General features: G+C 41.6%; 2 protein-coding genes across 5 annotated transcripts; both read right to left on the bottom strand.

Moving 5' to 3' along the window:
• Positions 1–923: 923 nt before the first annotated feature.
• On the bottom strand, positions 924–8,507 carry LOC6590510 (protein quiver). 3 transcript variants are annotated; one of them, XM_026985552.1, is made up of 7 exons: positions 8,408–8,507; positions 8,249–8,351; positions 7,537–7,584; positions 6,784–6,840; positions 5,600–5,652; positions 5,440–5,533; positions 924–5,286 (listed from the first exon to the last, which is right to left on the bottom strand). In XM_026985552.1, the coding sequence occupies exons 2-7, from the start codon at positions 8,298–8,300 to the stop codon at positions 5,060–5,062; spliced, it is 531 nt and encodes a 176-aa protein (XP_026841353.1). In that variant the 5' UTR covers positions 8,301–8,351; positions 8,408–8,507; the 3' UTR covers positions 924–5,059. The 3 variants fall into 3 exon arrangements, with proteins under 3 accessions (XP_026841353.1, XP_026841355.1, XP_026841354.1); XM_026985554.1 differs by lacking the exon at positions 6,784–6,840; XM_026985553.1 differs by lacking the exon at positions 7,537–7,584.
• A 2,283-nt stretch (positions 8,508–10,790) lies between these two features.
• LOC6590509 (aquaporin AQPcic) lies at positions 10,791–15,814 on the bottom strand. Of its 2 annotated transcripts, none has more exons than XR_003408434.1 (5): positions 15,641–15,814; positions 12,346–12,576; positions 12,142–12,285; positions 11,277–11,814; positions 10,791–11,189 (listed from the first exon to the last, which is right to left on the bottom strand). XR_003408434.1 is itself a non-coding variant. In XM_026985550.1 (5 exons), the coding sequence occupies exons 2-5, from the start codon at positions 12,535–12,537 to the stop codon at positions 11,154–11,156; spliced, it is 795 nt and encodes a 264-aa protein (XP_026841351.1). In that variant the 5' UTR covers positions 12,538–12,576; positions 15,641–15,814; the 3' UTR covers positions 10,791–11,153. The 2 variants fall into 2 exon arrangements, 1 of the variants encoding a protein (XP_026841351.1); XM_026985550.1 differs by having other exon boundaries at positions 11,392–11,814.
• Between the last annotated feature and the right edge of the window lie 282 nt (positions 15,815–16,096).

Below are 16,096 nucleotides of genomic sequence, written 5' to 3'. Positions count from 1 at the left end.
CAGATTGAATTTTTCTTGACCTATTCATGCATTTTGTTCTTTATCGTGTGTATTATCAATCCCAATACCTATTCTCAGTCTTCTCAGACTGACTAATGACGCACTCATTTGAGCCTGAGATGACAAACACTTCCTCAATCCTATAATCTCCTTTTCCCTAGGGTATGAGGTATGCAAAACGTCTCTGCGGTCACATTGATTTTTGTCAGCTGTTTTTGAAAATTATCGAAAATTGTATCTGCAACTTTTTGAGATGCGCAAAATGTATTTTACATCTTACACATTTCGCTACATATTTATGTAGTTACGGTACGTAGCCTCATAGTTTAACTTCACTGCCAATAACCGATTCGAAGAGTAGCGCCAAAGTGGAATTTTTTGAAAGTGTAGTTTGAAAGCATAAAGTTTTTTTTATGCAGAATGTTAAATCCGCGCCATTTTGAAGGTGCTCGTTCTCTCGGTACATACGGTAGAACATCCTGCACATCGGCGTCGTTATTTTATGTCAACAGCGGACAAGATTATACATGAAACATGTGTTGTAAAATAGTTGCGCACCGATATTTTTTCAAAAGCACCGATTTTGTATTAATATTTTACCATCCCAATTTATCTTAAAATCTATCTAAATTTTCAATTTCCTATTCAAAATAAGATAATAAAATGGAAAAGAGATTTTTTTTTAGTTTATTGACCGATATCGATATTCTTTTCTGGAAGCACTGAACTGGAACGAACTAAACCAGAAACAAACTCAAAATGTTGCGCTGCCGATTGGTTTTCTGTCCGTTATGTTTTGAATTTAAAAACTAATGTATTCCAAACTCTGTTTCGTTTAAATTCTTCTTTATTATAATCTTGTACAATGCTCTGTTGCAAAATAATCTTAATATTCGCTCGATTCGCTTAAGATCGATTAAACGTTTACTTGAAATTTCTTTATTGGCTAGATACAATTGTTGAGATTGAGATATTTTAGTACGGTGCTCATCGATTTTTTTCCCCTACAACAGATTACAGTAAAATCTTAAATGGATCTTTAACAGTTTCTTGCGAGTATGCATTTAAGTACGAGTATTTTTAAGCATTAGCGGATAATTAATACGATTTACATTCAGAATGCTCAATACTTTAACCGCGAAATGTTGTGTTCGCTCTGCTTTGCCATGGCAAGCCATTGATTGCAATGAAACTGGAAGCACCGTTGAGCTAGGTTGAGTAAATATTTAATGGCTAAATTGAGTTGAGGCTTGGATAAAAGAAAGCTTCGGGTTTTTTTTTGTTGGGTGTTGTTCAAGCCAAAGCATTCATCGGAAGCCCCCAAAAGCTTCAAAGCTGTCTGTCCCGTCTCGCCGGCTGATTGGTGGTCCCGCGCCGATCCTCGAGCGATCGATGCCGTGCCGCACAGACGATCACGTTTACATTTTGCGGCTCCACTTGCCACTTGGCCAAGTGCATTTCGAACGTGGTTAGCATTGCGCGCACACAGGCAAAGGGCTGGCCAACTTTAATCAGATGCTCGGCAATGGCGCGCGCATGCCACCCACAAATGCCCTCTGCTCCACGACCCTCCCTGGAGGGGGGTGGAGCGGCAAGTGTGGAGCGGCAGTCGCGGCATTGCGACCACTGGCATGGTTGCGATGGCGTACATGATGAAAAAAATTTAGTCAGACAGTGGTGTCGTATGTGAAAAAGCACCATAAAACGGACGGGCAGGCGTACCCTCCAGCTCCGAGAGAGCTTTCCTCTAGGGGGGTAGAAGAGTAAGCTCTGTCGCAGACTGCAGCGCCTGCGCGCCGTTACCTGACCGTTACGAGACTCTGCTGTTGTTGTAGGATGGTGGAAGTGGTGGAACATATGCTTGTGGGTGCTATCAGCTTGAGTTCCACGGGGAGCTGAGCGCGAGCGGTTTGGGGGGCGCCGGGGGCGGGCTTGGTGACTGACTGATTGACAGACATTGAACATTGAGAGAGAGAGAGTAATTGTGGGTGACAGAGGGTGAGGGTGGGTGAGAGTGTGACTGGTGGCAGGGTGATTGAGGAGGGTGGTGAGGAAATAGAAGAAGATGGGCTCGTGGTGAGTTGAGGTGAAATCATATAAATCAAAGCGGAAATCGTGTTGGAAGTTGAACGAAAAGCTGCGCGCTCAGGGTATTCAGGCTATTCAAGCCGATATATATGGGGAATGAGATAATAATTTCAAACAAAAATTAAACTGAACAAAATAAAGGCGAAGGCTGATTGTTCTCGAGTTGGTTTTGCTTTTGTTTTGATTCTTTGGTCACTCTTTGGCTTTCCTTAACTTGGTTTTCTCTTTGCAATATTCAACAACCAATACCAATGTTTAGTTAGATAGCGCTTTGGGCTATATATTGGTAAAGTCTTTGATATTAATTTAGTGCTTTTTGTATTGTGAGGAATCTATGGATTGGAAGCTTGGCCCACAATATTCGGGTCTTTCAACGATAGATACTATATGCAGCTATATTCAAATTTATAGCATGTTTTTTTATATCTGTTCGCGCCTACATGTAGTAAAAATGTATCTTTGTTATTTATGACCTGGACTTTGAGCTAAGTGTAAGGGGGGCTAATGATTCAGTATCTGTTTTAAATATGTATCTTTGTATACTTTCAGTGTATGTATGTCCGGGTATATGCACTTGCGACGTGACTAATCAAGAGATCAAAAGATCATGTGCGATCATCCATAGTGACGAGTGCATATACTATTTGTATCTATTCTACAAGTGTGTGTCTCTATGTTTCGGTTTGATAGAAAGTTAGTAAAAAGAGTCATAAGATTAGTAGAGTGAGTTAGTTAAACAGATAGAGAATTTACAGAGATACATAACAGAATTAGAGAGCGAGAGAGACAAAGGAAATATATATAGAGAGAGAGAGAGAGAGAATGTGGGCGCAGAAGGTGGGGAGGGAGGGGGCGTTAGATGTTGGAACTACAAAAAGTACTAAATTAAAAAATATTTATCTTTGCACTACAAATCCATATATGGTGTGATTGCAAATTCATTTCAATCGATTTCATTGCCTGTGTTTCGAAAGTAATTTGTTGTTTGTTTTGGTATTTGTATTCTTCATAAACTTTGAAACGCATTAACCGTCAATCAATCATATCATTCAATCAAATACTGGTTATAAGAATATTTTCAACATTCACAAACCAAAATCGGTTATGTATACATATGTGTGGATATTATAGATAAGTATATTTGTCATCGAACAATCAAACATAACAAAAAAGCGTAAACTATACAAAAAATTAAACGTTAAATCGAACTCAAATCAAATGGTGTTTAATCATTGCATAATATTTGCCAAGTATTGTGGGATAGATAAAGGGATATCCGGATACAGAGAGAGAGAGAGTTAGATTGAGGGAGGGAGTATAGTATAGTGTGTGTAGCACCAAGATAGGCCGACTCCCAGCTAGAGCGAGCGAGCGAGCGAGAGCAATAGAGAGCGAGTAGGCAGGAGCGAACTAAGGATTCGGTGCGCAACTGTACTGTTTCTGGGGACTTACCTTGTGCCAGAAAGCACTTGAGAACATGCTGGACAGCTGAACGGAAATTCCTTGCGCTTAAAGCATGTTGCAATCAACTAAAGCCAGTACGAAGATAAATATTAAATTGTACAAATGCGTGAGGGAGGAGCAGTGCAAGAGTGAGATTGGAAGTGGTTAAGAGTTGTAAGAGAATAAACAGATCTAAGCTAAAAGGTTAATATTGAAAGGTTAAGAGTAAATTTAGCTAGAGATATTATGGTAAAAATGTTTGTTATTTATTAGCCAATTTTCAAGAATACAAATGAAAAAGATTCAAATGCGCTTAGTATACAAACGTCGAGTCGACTACTCGATCTCAAGTGGATAACCATTACTATAAGTCATAATATTAATTCATAATCCAAAAACTCAAATCATAAGCTATATAATTCGATTCGTTTAACTCTATCACTAGCATGACAATGAGAATTGAGTCCCATTCAATTTCATAATGTGGATGTGGATGGGGATTGGATTGGATTTGGCTAGGGGTATGAGGAAGTAGTCTTCTACTTACTAACTAATTATCACTTGTTGAATACAAACCAAAGGGAGCACGGGTGGCGTGACGACTGATTCTTTATACAGTTTGTGGGCAAGGTAATGATGCGACTATACTAAGGTCGATATCGATAAGTACCCAAAGAATCGATTCCAATGTTTATTTGGGGTACGTGATATGATGAGGTCGGGAGCTGATCTAGAACCGATTAAAGCTTAATAACTAATGCAACATGAAGTTCTCTCCTTTGACTTTGGAATAAACAGGATGAGCAAATATTCCACACTTCCCTTACGTTAGATTCGTGTTGGTAAATACTTTTGGATGAACATTGCTGGAGTTGGAGTATTGGAGGTATTTACAAACCAATGGTGTTGGCGAGTTATTCCAAGTTTACATATGATATAGTTGGATGTTTATGCATAAACATATTTATGTGTGTGTGAATCGATTATGGACTTGGTTTTGGTTTATCCCTCTTCTGGGGCATTTACAAATGTAAGTAACAACGAAAATAAAATGTAACTACAATTCCTACTTAAGCGCTACATGCTTCAGCTTACTTTAGCATCAACAACACATGCAATTCAAATAACGAGTACTCGTACTGTGACTCGAATTCGAACACACTCGTTCGACTCTACTCGTTGCACGCAGTGCATCCAAAGCTCGCATACCGTGTACGTGTAAGTGTACGTGTACTAGTGTTAGTGTGTTCAGTGTGTTAGTGTGAATAGGGGAAGCCTTCGGTCTGTGGAAGCTTTGGCTATCGAACTATGTAGGTGTTATTCAAACTACTCAATGCTCGTTTCGGCTTCAGATCAGATCATCGAAAACTGTGCTTCAAACGTACAAAATGAAATATTCAAGCTACAAATCATATGTTTACAGAGAGAGATAGAGACAGAGAGCGAGAGATTTCAGAGTTGTATGTGTGTGGCGTTTGAGTGTGTGTGTGTGTGTGTGTGTGGGCGTGGGTGATCCTAGCAACACTTTCTATCTGTTGAGCAATTGACCCATTAGCCAGGACACTGCCACTGCGATGGTAATTATGAGATGCAACTGGTGGCCATGAGAGTATAAATCTTTACTAGAATTGCACATATCTTCCTCACAAAAGCACATATGTCCATTGCCTGAACTTTCCATCATGCACACGTGATCGACCATGAATAAATTGATCTGTAACTGTGACGTACACATGCGGCGCACCACCTCGTAGGCTGCGGAAGAGAGACGAAAGAGAGAAACAAACACATAGAGCACACAAGTCCATAGAACGGTGTTAATCAATCAGTTAAAGATCAGAGATGCTTCGGCAGGAGTACAGGTTGAGGTACAGTTGTGTCTGGCTCGCGTTGGGGTACGCTACTCACGTGATCTCTGATGGCGGACCATTTTCACACAGCAACCGTTGCAGGTCATTAGGGGTGGCTGGTCCCTCGGCAGAGCCGTATAGTTGAATGGATCCTAAGGTGTTTTCCAAAAATGTGTTCATTTATCAGATATTTTCTTTTTAGTTTGATTTGCACTCACCTTGCAGCGGGCATCTGTCCAAGAATCGCATTCGTAGCAGTAAATCGATCGCGCTAGATGAAAATATTATATCCATTAATATCCCGTTCTTCATAAGCAGATCTTCTTGGTAAATCTCTGCACTAGTTTGGGGTTAGATTTGTTTTGAGTACAGTAACGCCAAAATAAAACATGCAACACACGAAAAGCATGCCAAAAAGTTCTCAAAGCAGGCCACAAATATTTATCAAAAAAATCTTCAAGTGTTTCAACTATAATTTGGGTTTGTGGTGTGGAATAATTTTTGGTATAAAGTAGAGATCGTGTTTCAAAATATTGTACAAATCATAAGAAACAACTGTACGCTACAAGGTGCCAAGAGAAAGTGATAGAAAACTGTTTTTATTGGGTTGCAGGATAGATCTTACGGGTACATTGTTTTTTCTAAGGCATGCACACACAAACAAGACACACCTACAAATACTTAGTATAAAAGAGAGGTAATCTTAGGTACAGTTTTTGTCAATGCTTCAAGACAATTGCAAGTTGGATACCATTAAAGCGCAATTGAATAGAATAATGCTGAAAATGTGTGAGGTTATATCTATCGAATCGAAAAGCTCGGTTCTGATTCGGTTTGGTTATTCTTTATCGATGAGATAGTCAGCATCTAAACTTACAAGTGCCTTGAATTTCTATATTGAACTGCACACAAAATACTAAAGAATTAAAGATGGATTTACATAGGATTTCGGCTTGCACTTGGGAGTGCGAAACGGATCGATAGGTAAGTTCGGAGGAAATCATAAAAAGAAATGCAAAGAAGCCCTGCCGTGGTGCAGAATAAACTTAGAGAGAACAGTGCAAAAGAAAGAAAGTGAGGAAGGAGAAAAGAGTAGCCCAACGATCTTGCTGGATGGCTATGGCAAAGCTTTGAAGAAAGCAATCGATCGGATCGGTCGATTGAACTTTGGATAGGAAAACAAAAAGATCTTAAATAACATTGATAGTACACAAAATATTCCTTATTCATGGCGCCCCAAAATGAACCGATTTGAGTTTGTTAGAGATAGAATATACATATACTTATGCATGACTCTTAGTATTTCATAATTTGTTCTTTGTTTTTTGTTTTCTTTTGGCAAAAAGGTAATTGATTGTTTTAAGCAAATTGTTTCTGTTTTGGAAAGACAATGGACTCATACTTTGGCATTCGGCTGAGGCCTGCGGAATCCATATGAGAGTTATAAATCCGAATATGGCTGCAAATAAACAATGAAAGAGAAGAGAGCAAAGTAGAAGAGGGCAGTAGAAGGAGTGTAAAACGAAAAACCAAACGTAGAGGGGTGGAAAACCGAGGGCGGAAAACACCCAAGGCAGGTACAGTCCTGCCTGCGGGCAGTCTTCGACTAGCTAGGGAATCGTGTGGGTTGTATATAGGTATATAGCAAAAGAATTGGGTGAAATGCTAACGTTGTTACTTTCTTCCAATGCCATTTCCCATTCCCCAACCTACTCGACAGAGACAGTGTTGTAAGAGGCACAAAAGAGAATACAATTTACAAATTACGTTTAAATGTACGAGTATTTGGTGTGGACTTCACTGCAACGCAAGAGGCATACATGTCGTGTTGTTGGATGTGACCGGGGATATGCATATATGTATATAGTATATATAGATTTATATTGTATATACGGGTTTATATAGAGTGTAAAGAGTACAGTACAGCTTCTTACAATCGACAGAACGGCATTTACAATCAACGGCACGTACGAAACCAAACCAAAAACCAATACCAAACCCAAATGGAACGCAACAATTTTCGTTTGACTTTTTTACAGGGGATTTTCTTTTAGTTCGGTACAAAAAGGAAACAAGGGAATTTTGTTAATGTGAAAAAGAATAGGGGAAATCATAGGCAAAATGAAACCATTTCGATATCAAAACTGAAACTTACTTGGAAAACAATTATCGGTTGTAGCGAATTTAGCCAATGCCAAAAAAACTTTATTTATTTTCGTTACAGATGGAAATGAAACAAATAAAAGAAAAATGTAAAGAATGCTTTTGATCGAAAGTAATTGAATGGTTAATGGTCTATCTACCAGCTAGAAAAACCAAACAAAAAGAAGCAAATCAATCATCTAGGCTCCCAATCTAAACAGCTTCGATTCGATCCATCGGATCGCACTTGGTAGGCGCCTACGAGTATTTCAATACGTTCGGTGTGTGGTATGAGATGATGAGTGAAAGACGCTTTTCCTAAACCTAAACCAAGAAGAGTATTTCCATATCTCCCCTCTTTCTCCCCGTTAGTCTGCCTGTCTTACTCGTCTATTTGTCGTCTGAAAACCCTGCTAAAAGCCATAACATCATGCCTAAGGCTCTCCTCTGCTCTGTGGTTTCTTCAAGCTAATATCTATATGTTTATTGGATAATTTCTTAGTCAGTTCTTTGATCTGGGTGCTGTCTGTTGATGGTCTACATATGTATAAAGCGGATGGATGACTCTTATGGGCTGATGGTTTTTCCCTGCTTCCGTTTATCATTCGATTCGATTCGCTCGCTGTTGACCTTTGTCCATAAACAATCTTATGGCTATGCCCCTCTTTATGTCTGTGTATAATGGTTATCTGATGTACAATTAATTGGATGAGTGAAGGGTTTACCTGTGATAGCCAACAGCCAGTTGCCGATTGCATTTCCCTTTTCTCTCCACATCTTAAGTGTCCTGGCGCGTCCTGGCACCTCCTTAGCTCTCTCAACTGGGAGCTACGAGATATTATAGTGATTGTTTGGAGAGGATATATATCTTATCTGAAACCTACTTGGAAATGCGGATGATCTAGATGTCTTCGACTGGCAAGTGTCCACAATGGTGCACTCCTCCACTCAGGTCCGGCTCCTGCCTCTAAGCATTTTGATGCCGTCACTAAAATGAAGGGAAAGGGTTAGAATATTATATTTTACATAATCATAAACAAATGGCCCATTCCATGCGACATTCCATAACAATATTGACTTTAATCCATGGAACATCATAAAAGAAACACTTCCACTCTATTTATAGCTCTCCCTTGTCCATTGGCCCCTCTCCGTATTTATAGCTAGTTCCAGCTGAGAATTTGTCACACAAAAATTAACACTTTCCGCGCTTTTGGGAGCCATCCTCTGGTTGCCTGCACTTTATGGCCCCCTCTCCATGGACCACGACGGAGCGGTATACCGAAAATGAATTATGGCTCGGTTCTAAATTTATTTTGACACTTTAAGTTCTCCTCCCCCATCGCCCTCACATGCGTACGTCAATATGACAATATAAATATGCGGAGATACGAGTATACTCTATATATAGATGGTATAGATGGAAGTGGATCAAAAAGACCAATCTATAAATAGCGGCACATAACCTCTAATAAGTGTTCTAGGTCAACCGAACGGGTCTAGGGTCGTCTTTGGAGTAGGAGGGGCTCGGTTATGCTGGATGTCAATTCAATTCATGGCTGCTGGTGCTTTTATCCCAAAAATGTAACACTATTTATCACATATTGTTTGAGTTTATTGTGGCTTTTCTTTTTCGCATTGAACTTTGGCAAAGCGTCAAAATTTTATCACAAAAACAGTGGCCGAGTGGATGAGATGGGATGTAGCGGCAGACAGAACTATTTATATTTATATGTGTGCCACTGCTTAGGAAACGCTCAAGCGAGAAGAGGAAGCTATGGCTGATCGACTGACAGATACCCTGTCATTCAACTACATACTTGCGGTGCCAGAGAGAGACCATTTTAAAAAATACCCCAAAATATTGCCATTTGCTGTATGTCATGTCTACATCACCCTTAAGCTAAATCCATCCACCCCATAAACCAATGGGTAAAAGGCACACAAGTGTCGCACAATCTCTTTGATTTTTTTTCAGGTTAAGGTTTTGCTTGGCACCGCTAAATTTAGCACAATTTGCCGCCAATATTGACTCCACTGCAGTGAGCCAGTGCCACCATCGCAACGCCACCCCATCGCCATCGCCATCCCCATCGTCATACACATTCACCTTCACATCACCATCCGCAGAAAGAAATAGCTGCAGCCGGAGGCCCGGTATGTGGGTCAGAGTGCGGTTCACTGTCCTGTCCTCCTGTTCAACAAGTGTTTGCAATGCTGTTGATCGCATTTCAGGGGCCATTTATCACATATTAATGGCTATATAACGAGTTAATTGCATGGATGGGGATGGTCATATGCGGGATTACAAAGGGGACTGTAAGCGAGCGGATTTGCTGGCTTCTCTCTGGTTTGGGGGGTGGCTATGGCTACGACTATGGCTATGGCTACGGCTACCCTTTCGAGCACGAGTAGTTTTTGCTTTAATTACTTGCCTTGTTGCCGTGGCTCCTAACTGAATTATAGTGGCATTTTGCTGGGGACAGTTTATGGCATAGGCATAGGACGTACGCCGAGACACGCTCGAGTATTGATTTTGTGTTTACACCGTGCTGCAGCACACAGCACACAGCTCTCCTCGCCTCTCTCTCCGCTTGCCACTTGCAACACTTTCCACCTTCCACTCTGGGCTTTCGTCCCCTTCTCAGTTGTCGATGGTTTCTCGTTTCATAATAAGTTTTGCATCGATTATCCACCGTCGGAATGTGGCTTGGGGTATGCCCTAAATACGGCACAGTACAATTTGCAGGCGGTCGCTTTTTCTTGCCTTTAATTTCTATGACTTTAATTTTTCGTTTCGGGCCAAGCCACGCATTGAATTTCGTATTGATTTGGCTCACAACACTTTAAGGCCTTGTTTTGGCTGATTTGCTAGCCTTTAAATTTGTTTCAATTCACTTCATTTGATTTCGAATCGTTTGATTCGTTATTTTTTGTTAATTTTTAAATTGATTTATTGTTTTTTTTTGTGGTAATTTTGCACGTTTTCCCGTTTTTCCTTGTAAACTTTTTAGAGGGCAACACGCAGTGGAACGGCAACAACGACGACTGACAAAGAGGAGAGGCCATGGATTTTCCGATTTTCCGCACGCCCAGTGTTGGAAACCTGCCTGTTTGCATAGAGAGCGAGCTTTTAGCATAAGCTTTTGGGCGCGCGCAAGTTTTGAAAGCGGAAATAGAGAGAGCTTGAGAAATGTACACAAAGTATTCTTCGACTTAGTTTAGTTAACAAAATGTTATTTTTTTAAATATCAGATCGACGTTCCATTAATTAGTTCCAATATTTGTTTCCATTTTATTGTGAACTCATGAGAATACATGTACTTTGTGCGGTTGATTGCATTTCTTTTTAGCACTGCTTAAGAGTATAAGTATAAGTATTAGTTAGATAAAAAATGAACATTGCATAAATAAATACATAAATAGACACGATCGAGAAGTACAAGAACACAGAAATAATATGACAGTATAGACACTGAAATGAATGAGTTAGGGACGTGGGGCGAAACATCAAAAATCTGTTTCGCTCGTTCCGCTTCTTGTTCTTCTACGCCTCTCTTTCTCTCCTTGGCACGATTCCCGCTTCCACTTGCTGGTAGCACACCGCCGGAGCTTAAGATCCTTTTGTCCCTAAGCATAGTCCCGTGTACCCTCCAGCTTGCGCAGCTGTTGGCGAAATGCAAGAGAATTGAGGAGTGTATTAGTGTTGGGGGCTGTTTCGACTCCAACGATAAGTTATGGTATGGTATTTACAAGTGCATGTGTATGTGTGTGTGTTTGTGGTGTCAGTGTGTGTGTGTTCGAGCGAAAGTGCATACACTCAATAGAAGTAATCTTCGCTCCAGGCGCCTATCAATCGGACTCTCACCTCACGTTCGTCGGCATGCGTGCGGTACTTATCGGCCGCCTCCGCCGTCTTCGGCACCGGCTTCGCCTCCAGCACCTGAGTGTAGATCAGGGCAGCGGCCACGCCTCCCAGTATTGGTCCAGCCCAGTACACCCAGTGGGAGGTCCAGTTGTCCGTGGCAAAGGCCGTGCCCACCGTTCGTGCGGGATTCATGCTGGCTCCCGTGTACCGGATGGTGCCCAGATGACCCAGGGTCACGGCCATGCCAATGGCCAATGGCGCCGTATAGCGCGAGTCCGGCTTGTGGGGATCGCAGGCCCCAAACACTGTGAGCACCAGCAGGAGCCCCAGGAAGAACTCAATGCCCAGACCCTGCAGCTCTGTGATGTTCTGCGCCAAACTCGTGTGTCCCAGGCCATTGTAGTAGTCCCTATCGATGAGGATCTGTGTGTGGGGAGAAAGTCGAAATTCGATAAGAATTGCAGCTGCTATTGGATACAAGTACGAGTATTTATGTTAAATGGTCTGTGCAAGGCTACGATAATGAAATTTCTTATCGTCATGACATCATACATTCTTAACATTGAGAACAGACCCATTCTCATCCACTCAAAGAGTAATGGGGCAATCAAAACCCGCAAAAGATAATGTCTAAAACAAACACGAGCATTTTGAGGCCTACTTAAACTTAATAAGCCTCTGGGATTAACCCTCAATGGGTTCTACTTCCAGTATACCATCCCTTAAGTATATTCAATTCCTTTTACTTACACGGACAGCTGCTGTTCCTGCAATGGCACCCAGACACTGGAAGACAATGTAGAACAGGGCACGCAGGAAACTGATTCGTCCTGCCACCAGCATGCCGACAGTTACGGCCGGATTCACATGTCCGCCGCTCAGGTGACCCACAATCTGAGAGGGAAAACAATGAGTATTGATTGGATTGGATCTTCTGTTTGATATGCGACTTACCGTGATGGCCATGAAGATGGAGAGACCAAAGGCCAAGGCCTTGAAGGTGCCATCCTCCACTTGGGTGCAGGCACCGCAGGCGAAAAAGTTGAGGATGAGAGTGCCCAGGAACTCCCCGATCAGGGCCTGCCACAGACGCAGCTCCTTTGACTTGAGCTCATTGAGGCCCAGCGAGTACTCGAACTTTCCCATCTTCTGCGATCAACGTTCCAACAGGGACTGACGACGGGGCTAAAAGACACGGAGAAGACTTTGCTTAGCTTGGCTCCGACTGCCATTCGTAATTAATGCATAAACCCCCCGATCCGAATTGGAAATGGCAATGGCTGTGGCCAATTGTCAGACAAGAGCTGAGTATGGATTAAGTGTGGACATTAGATTGGCCTTAGGTGACAGCCTCGTTGCCTGCACTTCCGTTGCATTCGACTCGACGCCTAATTTGCTGACACTTTTGTCTGGTTTGCAATTAACATAAATATGTACGAGTACAAATGCATGTATTTACTGCCACTGAATCTATGGCAGAGGTTAAAATATTCAAGAAATTCCAAAATTCTGGACAATATTTGCATCTCCAAGACAGCCCACTGTCGGGCTGCGTATAATTGGGGCCCCTTATCAGAAATTTATCAGCTGCATTTGTGCAAACAAAAAAAAAGCAGGAAAAAAGGTATATTTAATTGGCAACAAGTCGTAAAATTGAGGTAAATATTTAAGCACAACACCAGCGGCGTAACGTGAAGTGAACAACACTTGATAGCTGATTCGAGAGTTGGAGCTGCGGCGGGGGATTGGGGATTAGGCCTGTTCTCCCCGCTCCTCTACAGTGGATTCGGTTTGCTCTGGCGACTCTTATATGGCACATTGCGGTCACGAACATTCGTCAGTCAGGCCCAAAAATGGGCTAAAACTCGTTGACCATGCCCCCACATCAGATATCAGACACACACACACACACACACGTTTATATTCTATTTGCAATTTGTCTTTGCCATCAATCTGGCGATCGTTCAATGTTAATTCTCATTTTCTATGCTCACATAATATTTTCAAGCTTTTTCTTTAATGCAATCTTAATGAATTTTTGTTTTATTTGCGTCATTTATGCGGCCAGCCGTAGATACGACGAGCGCTCTGATACGGTTTGCGATCTCCCATCTATGATACTTTTTTAATTGGAACTGGATGAGCAGATAGCAATTGGGTATTGACTTAAGGTTGGGCCTTTGAGAATACCTTGCAATGTTAGCCAGAACCAGCCCACACAGTCGTTTGCATTGACTGCCAATACTCGTATTTGTCATCGTCGCTTGCTAATCATCATTCTTTTCATCCATTGTAGAATAATACATTTATTCTATAATTTCAACACACAATTATAAAGTTAATTGGTTTCCATGAAGTGTAATTTTGATTGGGAAACATTCCAGAGGTGAGAAAAACACCAGCCCTCCCATCTTCTTGGGCCCCTATCCGGATGAGTTGTACGACAAATATGTTGGAACAGAATTAAAAATCAAGACAATTAATCAGCTCTGATTAAAGTTTGCTTAGCGATTGTTTTCGGCCAGCTTAAGTGATAATAGAATTGCAATTTATGGACGATAGGCAACGGCTATAATTGAAAACAATACCTTAACCCCATTGTTTGACTACCAGCAGTCTTTTTTTTTTTGTTCCTGTTCCACTGCGACTGCGAATACGAATACGAGTGCGAGATATTTCTATTTTGGAATTTTCAGTGGCGCGGTAATGGGGCTGTCCGTGCTAATTCGCACAATATCGGAACAATAAAGCAAAAGTTTGCTCAACAAATTAGCACAAACGGCGAGAACGAAACACACAAAATTCACACAAATTTTTGCACACCCAATTGAATGGCGAACAAAATGCATTTTGACGCATTTCAGTGTGATTTGCAGGCTTGTAAGGTATTTTCAGTGGCACGAAACGTGTACGAATACACTTGGGGTTCATGAACCTGAACTCTCGGACCTGAACTCGGAACTGTCTTGATTGCCATTAAATTTAATTCATACGCAAATCATGAGATATGTCGTTAAGAAAATTCTGCCTCCAAACAAAGATGTTTGCCATTAATTTAAGAGATATCAAGGGGAATAAATCTTCTGTTGTTGATGGGCCCTGGATGACGCAATGTCTTCGTAGGCACGGAACAGGTGTCAAAATTGTATAGGCTTTGTTTTTAGCATTTAGTATTTGCTTTAATACTGTCATACTTTTGTTTAAAAAGTTGTTCAAAAATTCTAATTAAAATATACTGTATAGTATATGCCGCAAATGGCTATTTATGCGGTTTCACGACACTGTGGAATATTTATAAATAGCTCCTCATTCTCATAGATCATCGGTTTGCTATGGTCTCATACCGTTATAAAGAAGCTCAATCGCTCCAGTTAGATCATCTCGACCTAGCCTCAATTGGCAGTGTCTGCTGATGGCATGCATTCGCAATTGTTGGTCGCAACTTTGTCACTTAAAAAGCCATAAAACTTAGTTAACTGGAATTGGTATGCAGCCATAGTCATCGAAAGCGAAGCTAGCTAATCGCGGCAACTCCTACACACGTTTTCAGAGCGAGTGCCGTGTCACAGTGGAGTCACAGTAATCGCAACGGTCGGTCGGCGGTTTAAGGGTCGGGGGATCCAATTATGAAATCATTTCACTTTTCAAATTGCTGACCACCAAACCAGAAAATTGTGACCACCTATCAATCATCTAACATGGGTGTCACAGAGAGACGGATAGCGGAGGACCCCCGCGGGCCATTAGCCATTACCATATCACGGCATGGCTGCGGCTGTGGCTGTAGCCTGCTCGTAATTAAATCAGACAATAGAAAATATATAGAAATCTTAAAAGCTTATATAGATTACACGACCGAATCATTTCACGCTACGCTGAGCTCAAAGCCAAACACAAAGTCACAATATTCGCTATATTTTGGCAGCCACTGGCTCTTCTACAATATAGAAAATCATATATACGATTTCTCTCGGGTTTTATTTCCCCGAATTTTGCAGAGACCAAGAGTATAATTCTATATAATTTCTATACTTTTACGATTGACACATGTCTTTTCATCTGTTTATTTGATCGTTGGCGGGGGGCAAAGAAAGGCCGACTGAGAAAAGAGTTGAAAGGTGGAGACGGATAAGCATGGAGAACTTCCAACCTGAGGGCCCCTCGAAACGAATGAAGGAAATGGAGTAACAGCATCATCTGCTACCACTACAGTGGAGACTGGCCACAGAGCAATCATTAGATGGTTTACCTTGTTTTTTTTTCTGGCTTCCACACACTTGGCACCTTTGCACTTGCTAACAGATTCACTTCTACACTCAACAGCAAAAGACAACACTCACATACGCTTACACTCGACAACAAAACAGATGCTGGTTACTTTTATTTTTGGGGCCAGGAATCGGTTCGCTTGGAGGCGATCCGCGCACTTGGACTCGACGAAAATGAATGCGCGCCAGCATTAAAGTCAAAAACAACCGAGGCCCCAAAAGACGAAACGACGCGACGACGCGACGACGACGACGGCACCGATCGCGAGGGAAAAGAGTCGGCAATTCTCTCTCGCAGTGCACTTCATGCTGCGCGTCGACTGAGCATAAAGGAGAGCCTAGGTTGAAACTCCGGCTTAGCCGCGACACAAACCAAAGCAAATAATAATTAAATCGTTAAACAAAATCAGCGGAAAGCAATTGAAAAACATTTTATG

Source organism: Drosophila persimilis, unplaced genomic scaffold (genome assembly GCF_003286085.1).
Source record: "Drosophila persimilis strain 14011-0111.01,24,50 unplaced genomic scaffold, DperRS2 tig00000002-arrow-pilon, whole genome shotgun sequence".
NCBI classification, from domain to species: Eukaryota; Metazoa; Arthropoda; class Insecta; order Diptera; family Drosophilidae; genus Drosophila; species Drosophila persimilis.
This window is presented reverse-complemented; position numbering and strand designations above follow the sequence as displayed.

Bases quoted from the DNA above. Each gene is read 5' to 3' on its own strand.
- LOC6590509 (XM_026985550.1), bottom strand. From the start codon at position 12,537: ATGGGAAAGTTCGAGTACTCGCTGGGCCTCAATGAGCTCAAGTCAAAG. The intron at 12,286-12,345 runs GTAAGTCGCATA...TTTCCCTCTCAG, and splicing joins CCATCTTCATGGCCATCACG to ATTGTGGGTCACCTGAGCGG. The intron at 11,815-12,141 runs GTAAGTAAAAGG...CCCCACACACAG, and splicing joins CAGGAACAGCAGCTGTCCGT to ATCCTCATCGATAGGGACTA.
- LOC6590510 (XM_026985552.1), bottom strand. From the start codon at position 8,300: ATGTGGAGAGAAAAGGGAAATGCAATCGGCAACTGGCTGTTGGCTATC. The intron at 5,653-6,783 runs GTATGAGTCCAT...ATTTTCATCTAG, and splicing joins GGCCTCAGCCGAATGCCAAA to CGCGATCGATTTACTGCTAC. The intron at 5,534-5,599 runs GTGAGTGCAAAT...AAAACACCTTAG, and splicing joins GGACAGATGCCCGCTGCAAG to GATCCATTCAACTATACGGC.